The following is a 14,525-nucleotide window of genomic DNA, read 5'->3' as shown; positions in this document are numbered from 1 at the left end:
CGGAAAAGGACAATTTGTAGTCGTTATGAATCAGTGTCTGAAAGCAACAACAAGCCACGAAGAGAACCAGGTGCGTGTCTCACCCGATGAGCAGTGCTCCGCTCGGTGTTTACCTGGAACCACACGCGTTGTGTATCTCATGTAATGTGTTGGTTATGTGTTTGTACCTGTTCTCTACCGCTGGTGACTGGTGTGTTTCTGAATGAGCTGTGAATGAGCCCAGCCCTTTGACGCCTGCTGACCACGGAGCTAGTTAGCGAGCTAACTACACTCAGCCTGTGTGCTGGACTGAATTCACACTCATAGGGATGCTGAGCTCATACTGACTTGCCATAACTGCGGCGGCTGTGTGTGTCTGTGTGTGTGTGTGTCATGTTAACAATCCCAGGCCTGACCTTTCATCCACCTGCTTAAACAGATCTCTAAAGAAGTAACTCTCACCAATAAGAGAAGATGGTAAGAACGTGTTTCATGTATTCATTAGCATGTTGTTACACTGTGCACATGGTGTATTGACTGATTTATTCTAGCCTCCCAGCAGCAGACTAACCTGTACCTGCTGTACCCCCCCAGCATGGACGACTGAAGATCAAATCTACAGCCCAGCAGGAGGAGGAGAAGAGAAAGGAGCGAGAGAAGAAGCTGAAGGTTTACGTGGCCGTGCGAGATGCCTGTTTTTCTAAGGTCTGTCTGAAAGATGCACTTTTTAATTCTGGTGATATTTAATCCCTCTTAACAGATTCTTCATGAGAAAATGCAGAAACTGTAGAAGAGACTCGGGTGATATTCTGTTTTTCTCACTGTCAACATTTCAAGTGAAAAGATCAGAAACAGCAGTAAAGCTGCTTTCGGACATGCACTGCACTCTGGGCTGTCTTCTGAATTTATCAGAGGGGGCTGTATATGGAAAACACAGATGTCCGGGTCACTTACACGTAGAAGACGCAGAGGAAGATCATGATGACTTGGAAAGACAATGAGATTCGAGAGCTTTTGGTGATAAGGGCTGATGCCAGTGTCGATGTGGAAAAACAAATGATTTCCACGACATGATTTATATCTCATGTCCTGTCTCCTGTGTGCTCTACCCAGAAACAACCCTGGTATAAATGTCTAATGGCATCTTCCTGTTGTGCACATCTATGAAAATATCAATCTCCTACTCTGTTCTTCTCATGTGAAAGTCCAGAAAATGTTTGGACCAAATTGTCTGAACAGTTAAAGCTTGATATATATTACCACCCTGTGAATAATGTTTGGTTCAGTCCAACAACTGACTGAAACTGAAATTACTCATAAGTTCAGCTTATCTAATCAGCTCAGCTAGGACTACTTAATGCAATATTACTCCTGTTTGAGTAATGTTTGCCAAAAACTACAGTTTTTACACAGCTGTTGCTGAAAGGTACCAAACCTTTTTAGAGTAAAAATTATAACAGTATATATTTGACATCAGAGAACAAGTGAGCTTGGAGCTGATACAGAGTGGGAAGTCATAAACACACACAAAACGAATCTTCATCTTGTAAATAACAGTCTTAAATATGATAGTCAAAGTGTAGTTTCGCAGACTAAGCAGGATCTATTTGTCGGTTTCACATTCTCACTTTCTCCTGTGTGACAGAGGAAGGAGGGGATCTGGGATGATGAAGCTCTCCAGCTGACCCAGCAGCTGCTGTCATCCAACCCAGACTTTGCAACCCTCTGGAACTACAGAAGAGAAATCCTAATGCACCTGGAGACTGTGAAGTAAAGTCAATTGCAGTTATTCCATAACTTGTAGATTTAGACTTAAACATTTGACACTTTTTGAGGGCTAAATATTAATCTCAGATTTTACAGGAGACTAATGGTTTTGTTTCTCGATGTCCTCTCCAGGGACGAGGATGAAGTGCAAAAGACTTACGTGGCGGAGCTGTCGTTTTTAGAGTCTTGTCTGAAGATTAACCCGAAGTCGTACGGCAGCTGGTACCACAGAGAGTGGGTCTCGCTCCGCTTGCCTCAACCGGATTGGGCCAGAGAGCTGAGCCTGTGTGATCGCTGCCTCAGCCTGGACGACCGCAACTGTGAGTAAACGAGAAGAAAAAGTCGGTTTATTCAGATTCAGTTACTTTCCCTTTTTTCACATTGTCAAGTTGCAGTCTTATGCTATAATAGTGTAAAGCTGATCACATGTTACCCTTAAGACTCGTAATCTGCCAAAGGCGTTCAACTAAGTACTGCGGAAAGATACTGAATATTTACATCAATGTGATTTTTCTGTTTTTCCTTTTCAAGAAATTTGCCAACATTTCCAAAACCACATTTTTGCTTTGACATTGTAGGATATTGTGTGAAGATTGATGAGGGGGAAACATGATATAAACACATTTAGTAAAAGGCTGCAACATAACTAAATGTTACACATGTTTGGATACTTAATTAATGCATTTTATGTTACATCCTTTAAATGTTCTCTGTTGCATCATATTCTCTATTTTGGACCAGTCCATTGTTGGGATTATCGCAGGATGGTTGTGAAGATGTCTGCCGTGCCCGTGGATCAGGAGTTGCAGTTCACCGATCGTCTCATCGGCTCTAACTTTTCCAACTACTCCAGCTGGCACTACCGCAGCACCTTGCTGCCGCTCCTCCACCCGGTGTCTCCTGAGCCCTCGTCACCGTGCAGCAAGCCCCCTCACACCTCCCCTCCACCTTCTCCGCAAACCCACTCCCATCGCGTCTGTGAGGAGCAGCTACTCAAAGGTAAGTGTGACCACAATGGCACAAGACGTGGGCAGATTGAGGATTTACAATGACTGTAGATAGCAGCACTTTGTATGTGAGGTCCGATGTGTAATCAAACACATTCAGCATCTAACTGCTTTTAATAAAACAATTTCAGAATATGAACTTGTACAGAACGCTTTCTTCACCGACCCCAATGACCAGAGTGCTTGGTTCTACTATCGGTGGCTGCTAGGCAGAGGTATGTCTGTCTGAGGTCGTGTCTGGTTGTACAAATATGGATTAAAGTACAAACCAGTCTCCCTGTACATACAGTTATGTGCTCTACTTGATCAGGAACCTTTATCAAACAGGTCTCTGTCTCTTTAACAGCCGAACGTGAGGAGATGATAAGCTGCGTGTACGTCAGTCGGGATGAGGAGAGAGTGGCTGTTGCCTTCTCCAGGCCTATTAATGTGAGTCTGTTTATTCATGCAATCGTTATATTTGTTTATGAATGTAAATTGAAGACTTATGTTTTCATTTCATGGGTAGACTTATAGTGAGAGTCATGAAATGATACAAACCTAATGTAGAAATAACTTTCTGAACTGACAGTTTTTTAAGATTTTTTACCTTCGCCAAGGAGGTTGTTTTCACTTATATTACGTTGTGGTATTTTTACTTCAGAGTAGCAGATCTAGTAGGGTATCGTTTTCACACCTGTCTGCAGGAATATTACTTGGAATATATAAAGATATGACTGAAAGCACATATAGATCCGAAAGTAATTAAAGAACATAGATGTGAAATTATCATGACATCACTATAAAATCTGAAAATTACTTTTATTTTTGTAATGCATTCACTTTTTTTCCTGATAATGTTATGAAATGGCTTTATTACAAGGTCACAAAGTCATTATGTCTGATTGAGGTATATATAACACATGGAAAGGGTATGTAGAGGCCCCTTATAGTTTGCGATTGTAATGGTCTCAGGATCACACCTCAGGAACATTTTTTAAAGAATAAAAGTTAAGGGTAAGAAAATGAAAACATCCCTACATGAGGCCTGATATTTGCTGCTGTGCCCTGGGTGCAGAGTTTCTAAAAACACAAACCTGTATTGAGGAGAAATAAACTGGTGTGAAGTGCATGTGGTGCCTCGCGGTGAGTCAGAAACCTTTCTCTCTGCCTTTTGTCTGTCAGGCGCTGTCGGTGGGTCTGCTGCTGGTCCTTGACGGAAAGCCCCAGAGAGTGGAGTGGAGGAGTGTGCACCCCCGCTTTAAACACAGCCCTGTCTGGGTATCCTTTTCTTGTTTGACTCCGAGTTGACAGGTTATCCCCACAGGTGTGACTGCTGACTGTCACTGTGTGCCACTTATTTAACATTCAGTTCTTCTCATTCTACAAATACCATAAACTGAAAACGTGCTGTGTAGGTGCACCACAAGTTTCCTCCTAAAACTTTGATAAAGTGTACAGGTGTGGAATTTGTTGTTGCCTCGAAAGGAGCTCTGGGATTTTTGTTGTGTCTTGTCAGGACACCGTGACACAGACAACACAGTTTATTCAGTGTATACAAACATATTTCTAAAGTTAATATAGGACAGTGGGTTGTAAGTTTAACTGAATCACATCACAGATTGCTAAGTTTTGATGGAAATGGATCTGTGTACATGTGAGCTCAATAGCTGTGATTTCATCCGTTCATTAAGATTTCCTTTCTTTCATAGTTCCACATTAATGTCGGTTTTTCTTCACATTAGACTGTGCCCACACCCTTCAGTCCACCTTAAACTGTTCATACCTTTGCTTCTCTCTGAGGCAAAATCTGATCATGTAATCGAAACATTTGTAATTCTAATAAAACAAAAAAAAGGTTAATTCAGTAGTTTTTCCAAATAGAATAGAAAATGCTTATTGTTCAATTCTGATGCTACTGGTTAAAGGCTACTATTCTGTTTAAGTTTAAATGAATATTTAGCCACTCCATTTACAATGTGATATTATAAATATATTTTTTGACGGTGTAATTTGTTTGGGAATGAAACTCCTTCTATTAACTTCTGCAACAATCGGTTTGTTTTTAACCTTAACACTGGCACAGATTTGTGATTTTCCTCCTGGAACGATGAGTGACATCACTTACGAACATAATCTGACCGTGCACTGGACTGAAAAACCCACTCACAGGGACTGTGCTCTCTACACAGGTCAGACCTATCATTTAAACCTAATGTCTTCCTCCACCAGTGCCTGGATAATACATATATACTGTATTTCCCAAAGCTTTCTTGAAGTCTCCTTATTTTATCTTCCTCAGGACGAACTGAGAGTTATTGTCGGGACTCTGCTACGGATCAGGAACTCTTTAGGTAAAGTCTTAGCAGCTCATTGTGTTTATTTATTTTTTGTAAGAGTAAGAACTGAGTGAGTTGTTTCTTCATAGGAGTGAGCTGTCAGTAGAGAAAACCTCAGTGTTACAGTCAGAGCTAGACTCATGCAAGCAGCTACAAGAACTGGAGCCGCTTAATAAGTGTAAGTGCTTTCAAAACCATTACATCCTCTAGGCTAAATACAAAATTATGTAATTTGCTGTTTTCACGTTGCAATTGAACCGCTCTCTCGCACACAGGGTGCTTACTGACCATTATCCTCCTGATGAGGGCGCTAGACCCTCTGGGATACGAGAAGGAGACGCTTGATCATTTCCAAACACTGAGAGTGAGCACCACCCTTGCACAGCCTGTGGTACTGAGCTGAAAAAAGGTGTAGAGTGACTTATGAATAATGTTTTTGTTTTCTCCTGCAGGACGTTGATACCATGCGCTCTGAGTATTACAGTGACCTGTGCAGCAAGTTCATGATCGAAAACACCATCATGAAAATGGAGTATGCTGAAGTGCGCGTCTTCAGCATCTCGGACAAGGTTGAGAGTAATGACAACAAGTCTAAATCCTGACATGGAGTAATGTTATCCTGACCCTCCTGTATTTTTTATTTGAACAGAGACTGACCACTTTGTGCCATCTGGACCAGTTGTTATTGGTCACCCATATCAATCTGTCCTCGAATCAGCTGCAGCGCTTGCCTCTTGAGTTCGCTATGTTGCAGTGTCTCGAGGTAATAATCCAATTGTCTCTCCTACATGGACAGTGTTTCTTCTTTTGTGTGTCCTACACTTGTAAGATAACAGCAGGAAAGATTCATATTGATTTTTGTTTCTGTAATGACATGACTTCTTCACGCTTGCAGGTCTTAGAGGCTGATAACAACTCTTTAGAAAACCTGGAGGGCCTGTATCACCTTCCTAAACTGGAGGAAGTCTCCTTGAAGAATAACAGTATCCTTTCAAATCCAAGATTCAGATTCTCGAGTCTTTTAGTTGGAGAACGTCCTGTTCTGGATCTGTGTCGATCCTGCAGCACAAGACTCATACGCACAACCTTCAATTGCATGTCTATGCTCCCCTCACAGTGAACTAGTGACTCAAGAAATGTGTGAATCAGCTGCAAAACACCCCCGGTGGACTGCAAGCTCATGACAGCGTAAGGAACACACACTATACACAAGGATGGTGTTTACTGAGATTAGAAAATTGCTGCACCAACCAGCTCAATGCACAAATAATTAGTTTTTAACATGAAACTTTACCTATGGATCGAGTAAAAAAAAAAAAAAAAATCAGCACTGCAATCTCACAAAGCAAACTGCTTAATTAAGACAGGAAGAGACACTTAACAACACATCATCGATGCACAATTCTTCCCCTTCATGCTTCACTTCCCCTAACACACACGAGGAATTAATGAAGCCAGCAGGTTTTGAAACCGACGCTGTTTTTTCTTACTTCTAATGACAGTTCAATCAGTTTCAGTACATTCCTGTCTAAATTTAGGCTTCCATTTTTTGTATTGAGAAAGATTAATTAATATCCCGGTGTCACATTTGACATGTGGCTCTTACTTTTACACATGTTTGAAATATATGACTCATAGTTCCTTCTATTCATTGCTACTGACATTATTCACCCCCAGCACGCAGGAAATCTTTTTCATTAACCCAAATACACAGAAATCTCGACACTGGCAGATCTTCAGCCGCTGGCCTCCTGCCCCAAGCTGAAGTGCCTCGATCTCCGTGGCAACCCTGTCACTCAGATCGCCAACCTCGAGTCAGAGTTGGCCGAGCTGCTGCCTTCAGTCACAGACCTGCTGCTCTGATCAGGCAGAGAGCGGGAATCACTGCCACCGTCGTCCTGTCTTTCAACTGTCCTTCACTTTATCAAGTGTTTGTTTGTGAAAGAGCAAGTGGGTGTTTGTTTTTATTTTTTTCAAGTGTCTCGTGGCTCTGTGTGTTCCTGGTGTTTGGGAGAACGTCAATCACAGTGACCTCGAGGGTCTGAGAGCCTGAAGCTTCACAGCGTGTGTCACAAACACCTGAACTGAATTGTCTAGAATAATGTGTGTGAGTGCTTGATAACCAATGTTGCTTTCTTCAATTGTGTGTGCGTACAGATGTCTCTAACTTAAACAACCCACCTAGATGCATGCAGAAACAGTAATAATGAAACGGCCTGTATGGATTGGCATGCAGCGATGCTGGCTTATTGCTTGATAAGCTTTAAAACTGTTGAGTTAGTGAAAAAAAAGCTATTAACTGATCACCAGAGCACTGCATAGTTGTCAAGCCAATTTGTTTTTGGTTATGTAAAGCATTAATTTATGACAATATACTGTTGCACAGTATGTCACAAATCCACTAATAAAAAAGCACACATTGTGTCACTGCCTTCCATAAGTTTCCTTTGTGGTTTTTATGCCTCAGTGTTTGGCAGCTGTGGATTGAGGCATTTTACTTTTAGGTTGTCGTCCGTTCCTCCTTTGCTCTGGCCGTCCATATCATTCTCAAAAAAAACAGATGCGTCATGGGAAACTGTTTAGATCTTGCACAAATGTTCACTGGGACCTAAAGAACTGATGTTAGTCAAAGGTGGAGGTCGCTGTGACCTTTTTTGTTTAACATTTTTCAAAACATCTGAGGTTTTGCCAGAAATGTTCACATGAAATCAAAGATGAACTGACCAGATTTCAGTGGCCAAAGGTCAATGTCATGTTTATTTATTATGAATCAACTGGAGGTAATTTCATTGTATCCGTCACTTTTGAGATTCTGGTGGTCGAGGTAATACTGATGTTTAAAAACACAATTTTGGCCATAACTAAAGACTGATGGCACTATTTATGACAAAATACCTAATAGTATATAACGATGACGTGATGACATTTTATGCCATAATATATCCCAGAAGTCGCCTTCATCGTGACAATGTTCTACTGAGAAACGTCTCTGGTCGTGATTTAACCCTGAATCTGTTGAACAGAAGGAGAGATTGTGACCAAATCCCCTGCAGCTTGACTGGTTGACAGAGGCAAACAACTGTGAGACGGCAATTCTTGTTCTGTTGTGAAAGAAAAATGAATGATGGATGTAAGAAGGTGTGCCGCCCTACAAGGAGTGTGTCGCCTCAGTAGGCTTTTAGTTACAACACTGTCTTTGTTGAATAGATCTACATAGATTTATATGTGTGTGTTTGAGAGCTATGTATGAATCAGGTGGCTGTTTGATATACCCTGTTGTCATGGCGTAACAAACTCAAAGGAAAAACAAATAAAATGGAATTTGGAAAAATGTCACACCACACAACATTGCACAAAAAGAAAAACATTAATTGAGTTCATTAGAAAAAACTAATTTGCAATTGACAGAACAGCCTGCGATATCAGCAGAGTTTTACTATCACTGACATGTCACGTTGGAGACTGTGTAATTTGGGCTCCGTTTTCCATTTACAATGGCATCACAAAAAAATGTATCTAATTTTCTATTTGTGACATGACACAGGTTTTTTACGCACTGAATTTCTGTATAATTAGTCAGCATTGGTTCAGAACTGACCTGTCACACAGTTGAGAAACTCGGTGACAACCCACTCAACCTGTCTGTGTGGAATGAAATGATTCAGTGATGCAGCTCTTCTCGTATGTATCGATGAGATTTTAGAGAAAGACGGGTTGAAACCCACTCCCTCACAGAGACTCAGACCTTCCCAGGAACAAGGTGTGGATCCTCCCACACACACACACACACACATTGGGTGAAACAACCTGTGACCAAATCTCCACACTCCATTGTCTATAGGCCTTCAAATATTCAACTAACAAAACATTTGGACATGTCACATAAGGAAACGCACAGGGCGTGAACGATAGTTAATTCGTCATGGCAGGATTTCATCTAGCAGTGTCAATGTCCTGATATGTGTGCCTGTTGTCACGCTGCCATGTTTTACTGGGACACTTGAATAGAAAAGATGAAAAAATACATTAATTATTGAACTAGAAGGCACTCAGTAGAGCAAATACCTCTGAAAAGACCAAATGATCCTTCAAACTTATAAAAATGTGTATTATCCTCTAAACATTTAACAACAATTTTGAAAAAATGCCAGATGTTGCAATCTTGAAGAAAGTTAAAACAAAATTCCTGGATCTTTCTCTTTCCCCCTCTGTGGCCCCATCCCTCCACCAAATTTGGAGGAAATTGGTTTAGTAATCCTGCTAAAAATATAAAGCAACAAATACACAAGTAGACACAAGTCAAACTGAGGTCACTCCTCCACTAAGGCCCCACAGTCCCCTTACATACCACATTTGAATTCACTGGATCCAGATTTCTATTTGGATCTGCAGCAACTTGCACTCTCTTAAAAAACAGCCTAGTACACCTGCTTGATGCATGAATTCCTCTGTGGGGAAAAATAATCCTGGATCCACACCCAAATTTAAGAGGTTCTCTCCTAAGTATTACTACACCTTTCCAGCAGGTTTCACGACAATCCATCAAGTGGTTTCTGCACCCGACAAACAAAGACAGACAAAAAGCTCCTTGTCGGGACCTAACTGAAATGGCCCACAGTAGAGCGCATACACACAAATGTTCCCGATTTTTTGCTATCATTCATTATCTGTGAAAATGTTAAAAAACTATCTTACAAAATCTCTGGCTCCATCCCTGGATCTGGATGGGCTCTTCTTTGGCCCATTACCCCCCCCTCCCCTTCCAGCATGTTTCAATAAAATCCGTTCAATAGTTTTTGTGTAATCCTACAAACAGACAGACAATGACAACATAAAATCATTGCTGGAGGGAATCAAGGAGAAGCCTTGATTACAACCTTGGACTTGGACTACAATAATAAAAGTATTAATGATAGTAATTGCTATCATTAAACATTTTACAACTAGTAATCAGACAACTCATGAGAAATAGTTCAGCGATAAAACCTTGATTGACTGGAGCTGGTATCCCAAATATGAGATTTAATATGCACTAGCTGCACTAAAATAAGGTACAGCATACAATACATAGGGAGGAAGTTTGCGTGTGCCCTACCCTTCGATGACTTAAGTTGACCTGCCTTGTGTCTGTGCAGCAGGAAGGCGTGTCCTCTCCGTCTTAGCTCACAAGTATTTAAAGGAGGCCTGAACTTGCAGCAGCGAACAGAAGAATAATTCCTCCAGTCTGCATTGTCGCATTCCGTCTGCCATTCAACCAAGTGAGTTGGAATTAGTTGTTTCACATCTTGTCTATATATTACGATCGTTAAGCATTCGATCAATGTGACTTTAAGTTGTTATATAGAATATCTAGTGACACTATACTGATGTTTGTTTTTTGCGAAAGTAATTTCCTTGATTGATAGGATCAACAAGACTCTCTGTAGCTGTAGCTCTGCAACTATGTCTTACTACAAAGCCAGGATGATGCATTCAATAGTGTTGAGGTCTAACTGTCAATTCCTGCACAATTAAATCGGACTTTGTTTTTAATCGGTTTGAATAGATTTTCAGTCTTCACTCACAAATGCACGACAAAGCGGTACAGTATGCAATCTGTTAGAAATCCCCTGATTTGAGTGGAGGGGATTCCTGAGGGCTTATAAATATCCTATGGGATAACATAACAAAGTCAGCAAATCATAAATGGGACCATGTGAACGCTTTCATTCTGATGTAAACTAGACGTCTGTGAGGGTCCTTTTGTTTCTGTCTTAGTGGAGCAGCCTCAGCGGCCCTGAGGAAAACAGGTCATGAGTGTATCTGTGAGATGTTTACCAGATCATCACCCTGCAGGAGGAAATAACCAACTGTGGTCGACAGCACTTGTGTATATGTGCTGCGGAAGTCATGCAGGCAAACTTAGAATCTGCTTCATCTGACCTCGGACCAAATTCCCTCGGCCTATATTCACATGTATGTAGGATTTAATTGTCCACTGTATATGTGGGCTCACGCTGTGTGTTGGAAGCAATCCCTCAGACTGTGGCACACAGGCCGCGGGGAGTCAGAGAAAGTGTTAGAATGTAACACAGCAGATGATGGAGTGATGAGAGTCTAGTGTCATAGCGGGTTCAGCTGTCAGAAGTCATATCATCTGCAATGTGTCAGAGTCTCACTCTCGCTGCTGTGCACACTTGGTGAGGGTTGTAACTCCTCATATAGTTTACAACGCTTTGCACACTGTTTATGTTTGGAACAGATTATTGGGAGGAGGATTGTTGATCTGTGTGGGCGGCTCGCTTTTGAGATATCCTGCAATCACACTGTAACCTCAACCTTATGGAGAGAAATTCCACGCTTTCTTTCTCTTCAGCCGTTCCTGTCTTTTTGGCACCGGGGCAGGTGTGATGATGGATTTTCATTTTCACTTTAATGTTTTGGGAGGGTCCCACCCTGCAGTCACAGCCCACTGAGGATTCCCAGTTATAATAGTTGTGATGAAGGCTAAAGCAGAAACACATGTTGTCAAACCATTTTATTTGGTGGTGGAGTGGTTTTAAGGACAAATGTTTATCAGTTGGTCCAAACCTTCCTCCCATTGTAAAAAGACATGCAGATTTGGCTTATTGGCCATAGGTATATGAATGTGAGTTTGATTGGTTATTTGGATGTATAATATAAAATAATATGTTGGTCCTGTGATACGCTGGTGATGGTTTCAGGCTGGAACTTGCCTCCAGCCCAATCTCAGCTGGGATAGGCTCCAGCTCCCCCCACGGCCCTCAAAGAATAAGTGCTATAGATAATGAATGGATTACTCACAAAACTATGACATTAAATCAGTCTCAGTTGCAATAACTTGTAATGATGGGTTGATCCACTTGTTTTTTTCTTAACCCTCAACCTAAATCAAAACTATTATTTGTTGTTCGTTTTTCTGACAAACTGTTAAAAGATATTCAGGTTTACATTTTCTTTTAAAACAGACCTAAGTGGAAACTATTTGTATCTATCATATCACCTAACTCATAACTAGAAAAGGGACTTAAGAATGTTTGCTAAAAAATAGCCTTAAACGATCAATCGATTTTTAAGATAGTGTTACAAGTAAATTCATTCACAAAGTCATTGTAGCTGCCAACATTAACATTGCTAAACTCAGAAGTGAACCAGGTGCACCTGCCAAAAACTATTAGCATTTTTACTGGGACCATGTAAGGATGCTAATGTTGTAGGACTCAGCTAACATGCAGCTGCCTCTTTATTTTAGTCAAATCTATACTGTAGACTAGATTATTATTATAAACCCAGTCTTAGCTGCTAAGACACTGAGACAAACTTTAGCACATTGAACTACTCTGTCAGGTCAAAGAAGACCGAAAGAAAGTATATAGAAAACTAAACGATTTGAAGTTAGTGTTTAGTTCACACACAGTAGAGGTTTGCATGTTTATCAGGTTGTTATCTACATATTTTCATTGCACCTGTTTCTGTTCAGCTCTTGTCTGTCAGCAGTCATTACGCACAATCCTGAACTGGGAGGAGGCGCTTCCTCACGACAGTGTCGCACATTGACATTGGCACTTTATGAATAAGTGGTGACCGCACTGGCCCTGTTCAGACACGGCGTTTTCACCCATCATTGTGATCCGATCACGGGTGGATAGCTCACAGTGCAGGCGTGGATGCAGCCAAGAAACACTCCGTCATGGGATCGCTGTTGCTTCATTTAACAGTCACTGGTACTGAGGAATCTGGGAGGGTGCTGACAGTGGTTTGTTAGCATTCCTGAAAGGTGGAAGTGATCGTAGAAAGATTCAAACCAAAGCAAGGATGAATTTGAAGAAACTTGTCGTGCGGCTTTTGCGGAAATCACATGAGAAATGAGACTCTAGCCTCTGGGGTCAAGAGGGGACGAAGCATGGAGCTTTGAGCTTCTACGTAAAGAAATTATAGTTTTATTCATAGCACAGTTGTAAATCAGAGCATGTGTTGACTTCCTGGATGCTCTCAATGACTCATAAATCAGACTAGTAATTCAGCATCGGTGAATCAGCTCCAGATGAGTCCTGATGATATCATAGAGGCGAAGCATCCTTCCTGCTTCCTGCCACCAGGGTTAGCTCTGAATGTGTACAGGATGAGGATGACCAATTCAGAATACATGCAGGACTTGTTCTGTGAAGGATAAAATTTGTATTGATAAATATTCCTGATGCAAGAGAACTCTGCAAGTCATGTGAGGAATATTAATGCAGCACTATACAACCAATTTTCTCTCGTCTTGTCTCTTCATATAAATCAGTGAGGGGTACCTGAGAGTAATTCTAAAATTGTCAGTTTTCATTAACCAACAACATGACAAAATTAGAAATTAGAATTAGAATAAAAAAAGTATATATATATATACATATATCTGTTGCTTGTATAACCAGTCAACATCAGTTGCACTTACAAATTCAGGCTTCTCTTCACTGGCTATTTTTTTCTTTTAGAGTCGTTTCTAAGATTTCTAAGGCTACCTTGTAGATTTGTTGTTGCCTGATGTCCTTCCCTGCTACCTCAGAAGACTCCTGGTTGTCGCTGGACTGATAAACTAAGGGGACAGAGTCTCTGTCAGGGCCCTTATAGACTTTAAAATGACCTGTCTGAGGAGATCACAACTGCAAACTCTATCTCATCTTTTAAAACCCTGTGGAAAACCCTATTTAAATAGCAACTATTGCTATTAAGTAATTTAACCCTGACATTTTAAGTCACTTTGCTTTCACTTTGTTTTATTCTCTATGCTTTTAATCTGATAAAACTGTTTTTTATTATAAAGAACTTTGAAAAGGGCTCTATAAATAAAGTATATTATTATTAGTATTGATGATTAATTATAATTTAGTAAATGATAAATTACAGTTTTAAGTAGCTAAAATGGATATAGTGGAAATAGCTAAATTGATAAGTGTTTGAAATAGAAAAGAAGAAATGGAGGTAAAATAGATTTAGCAGTAGTAAGAAATTCTTTCAGTTTCGCGGATAAAGACGGAATAAAATACTTGTGCTTCTTTTGTGATTTTCATTTTAGCTGATTTGTCAACATATGAAGGACTCACATATAAATTGTCTCACTCTAAATCTAATTCTCAAAAATAAAAATACGATGTTTATGGTCATCTCTGTCTTGTCAGACCACATTTTGAGCATGACTTGATAGGACAGATTTAAAGGGTTGCTACAGTCAGCTCCAACATTTACACAAAGCTTGTATCAAGGGATTGAATTTAGAGATTAGTTTACTGCTTTAGTTTAATAACATGTGACACATATCCAGCCATCAGATGTGTTAAATATTTTAATTAATTTTACAGGCAGCTTGGTCTGCAGCTGCATGTATAAAAATTGTGATAATCTTTTCGGATAACAGTGAATAATCTATGACGAAAACTTTCCATTTCCTAACTGTGACCGTCTGCTTCTCAGG

The 14,525-nt window shown here is 40.5% G+C and overlaps 1 protein-coding gene across 1 annotated transcript; it reads left to right on the top strand.

Annotated features, from left to right (window-relative positions):
• rabggta (Rab geranylgeranyltransferase subunit alpha) lies at positions 1-7,500 on the top strand. Its single transcript, XM_061078007.1, has 17 exons — positions 1-70; positions 419-456; positions 574-684; positions 1,625-1,749; positions 1,879-2,066; positions 2,488-2,745; positions 2,885-2,968; positions 3,100-3,182; positions 3,918-4,013; positions 4,819-4,924; positions 5,035-5,086; positions 5,161-5,249; positions 5,347-5,435; positions 5,524-5,640; positions 5,721-5,834; positions 5,967-6,054; positions 6,786-7,500. The coding sequence occupies exons 2-17, from the start codon at positions 454-456 to the stop codon at positions 6,932-6,934; spliced, it is 1,752 nt and encodes a 583-aa protein (XP_060933990.1). The 5' UTR covers positions 1-70; positions 419-453; the 3' UTR covers positions 6,935-7,500.
• The last annotated feature ends 7,025 nt before the right edge of the window (positions 7,501-14,525 follow it).

Source organism: Limanda limanda, chromosome 9 (assembly GCF_963576545.1).
Source record: "Limanda limanda chromosome 9, fLimLim1.1, whole genome shotgun sequence".
NCBI classification, from domain to species: domain Eukaryota; kingdom Metazoa; phylum Chordata; class Actinopteri; order Pleuronectiformes; family Pleuronectidae; genus Limanda; species Limanda limanda.
The sequence above is the reverse complement of the archived record's forward strand: the minus strand, read 5'-3'. Positions and strand labels throughout refer to the sequence as shown.

What these genes read in the sequence shown, in the direction of transcription:
- rabggta (XM_061078007.1), top strand. An exon ending in TCGGTGGCTGCTAGGCAGAG is followed by an intron (nt 2,969 to 3,099) that starts GTATGTCTGTCT and finishes TCTCTTTAACAG; the next exon opens with CCGAACGTGAGGAGATGATA. An exon ending in CTATGTTGCAGTGTCTCGAG is followed by an intron (nt 5,835 to 5,966) that starts GTAATAATCCAA and finishes TCACGCTTGCAG; the next exon opens with GTCTTAGAGGCTGATAACAA.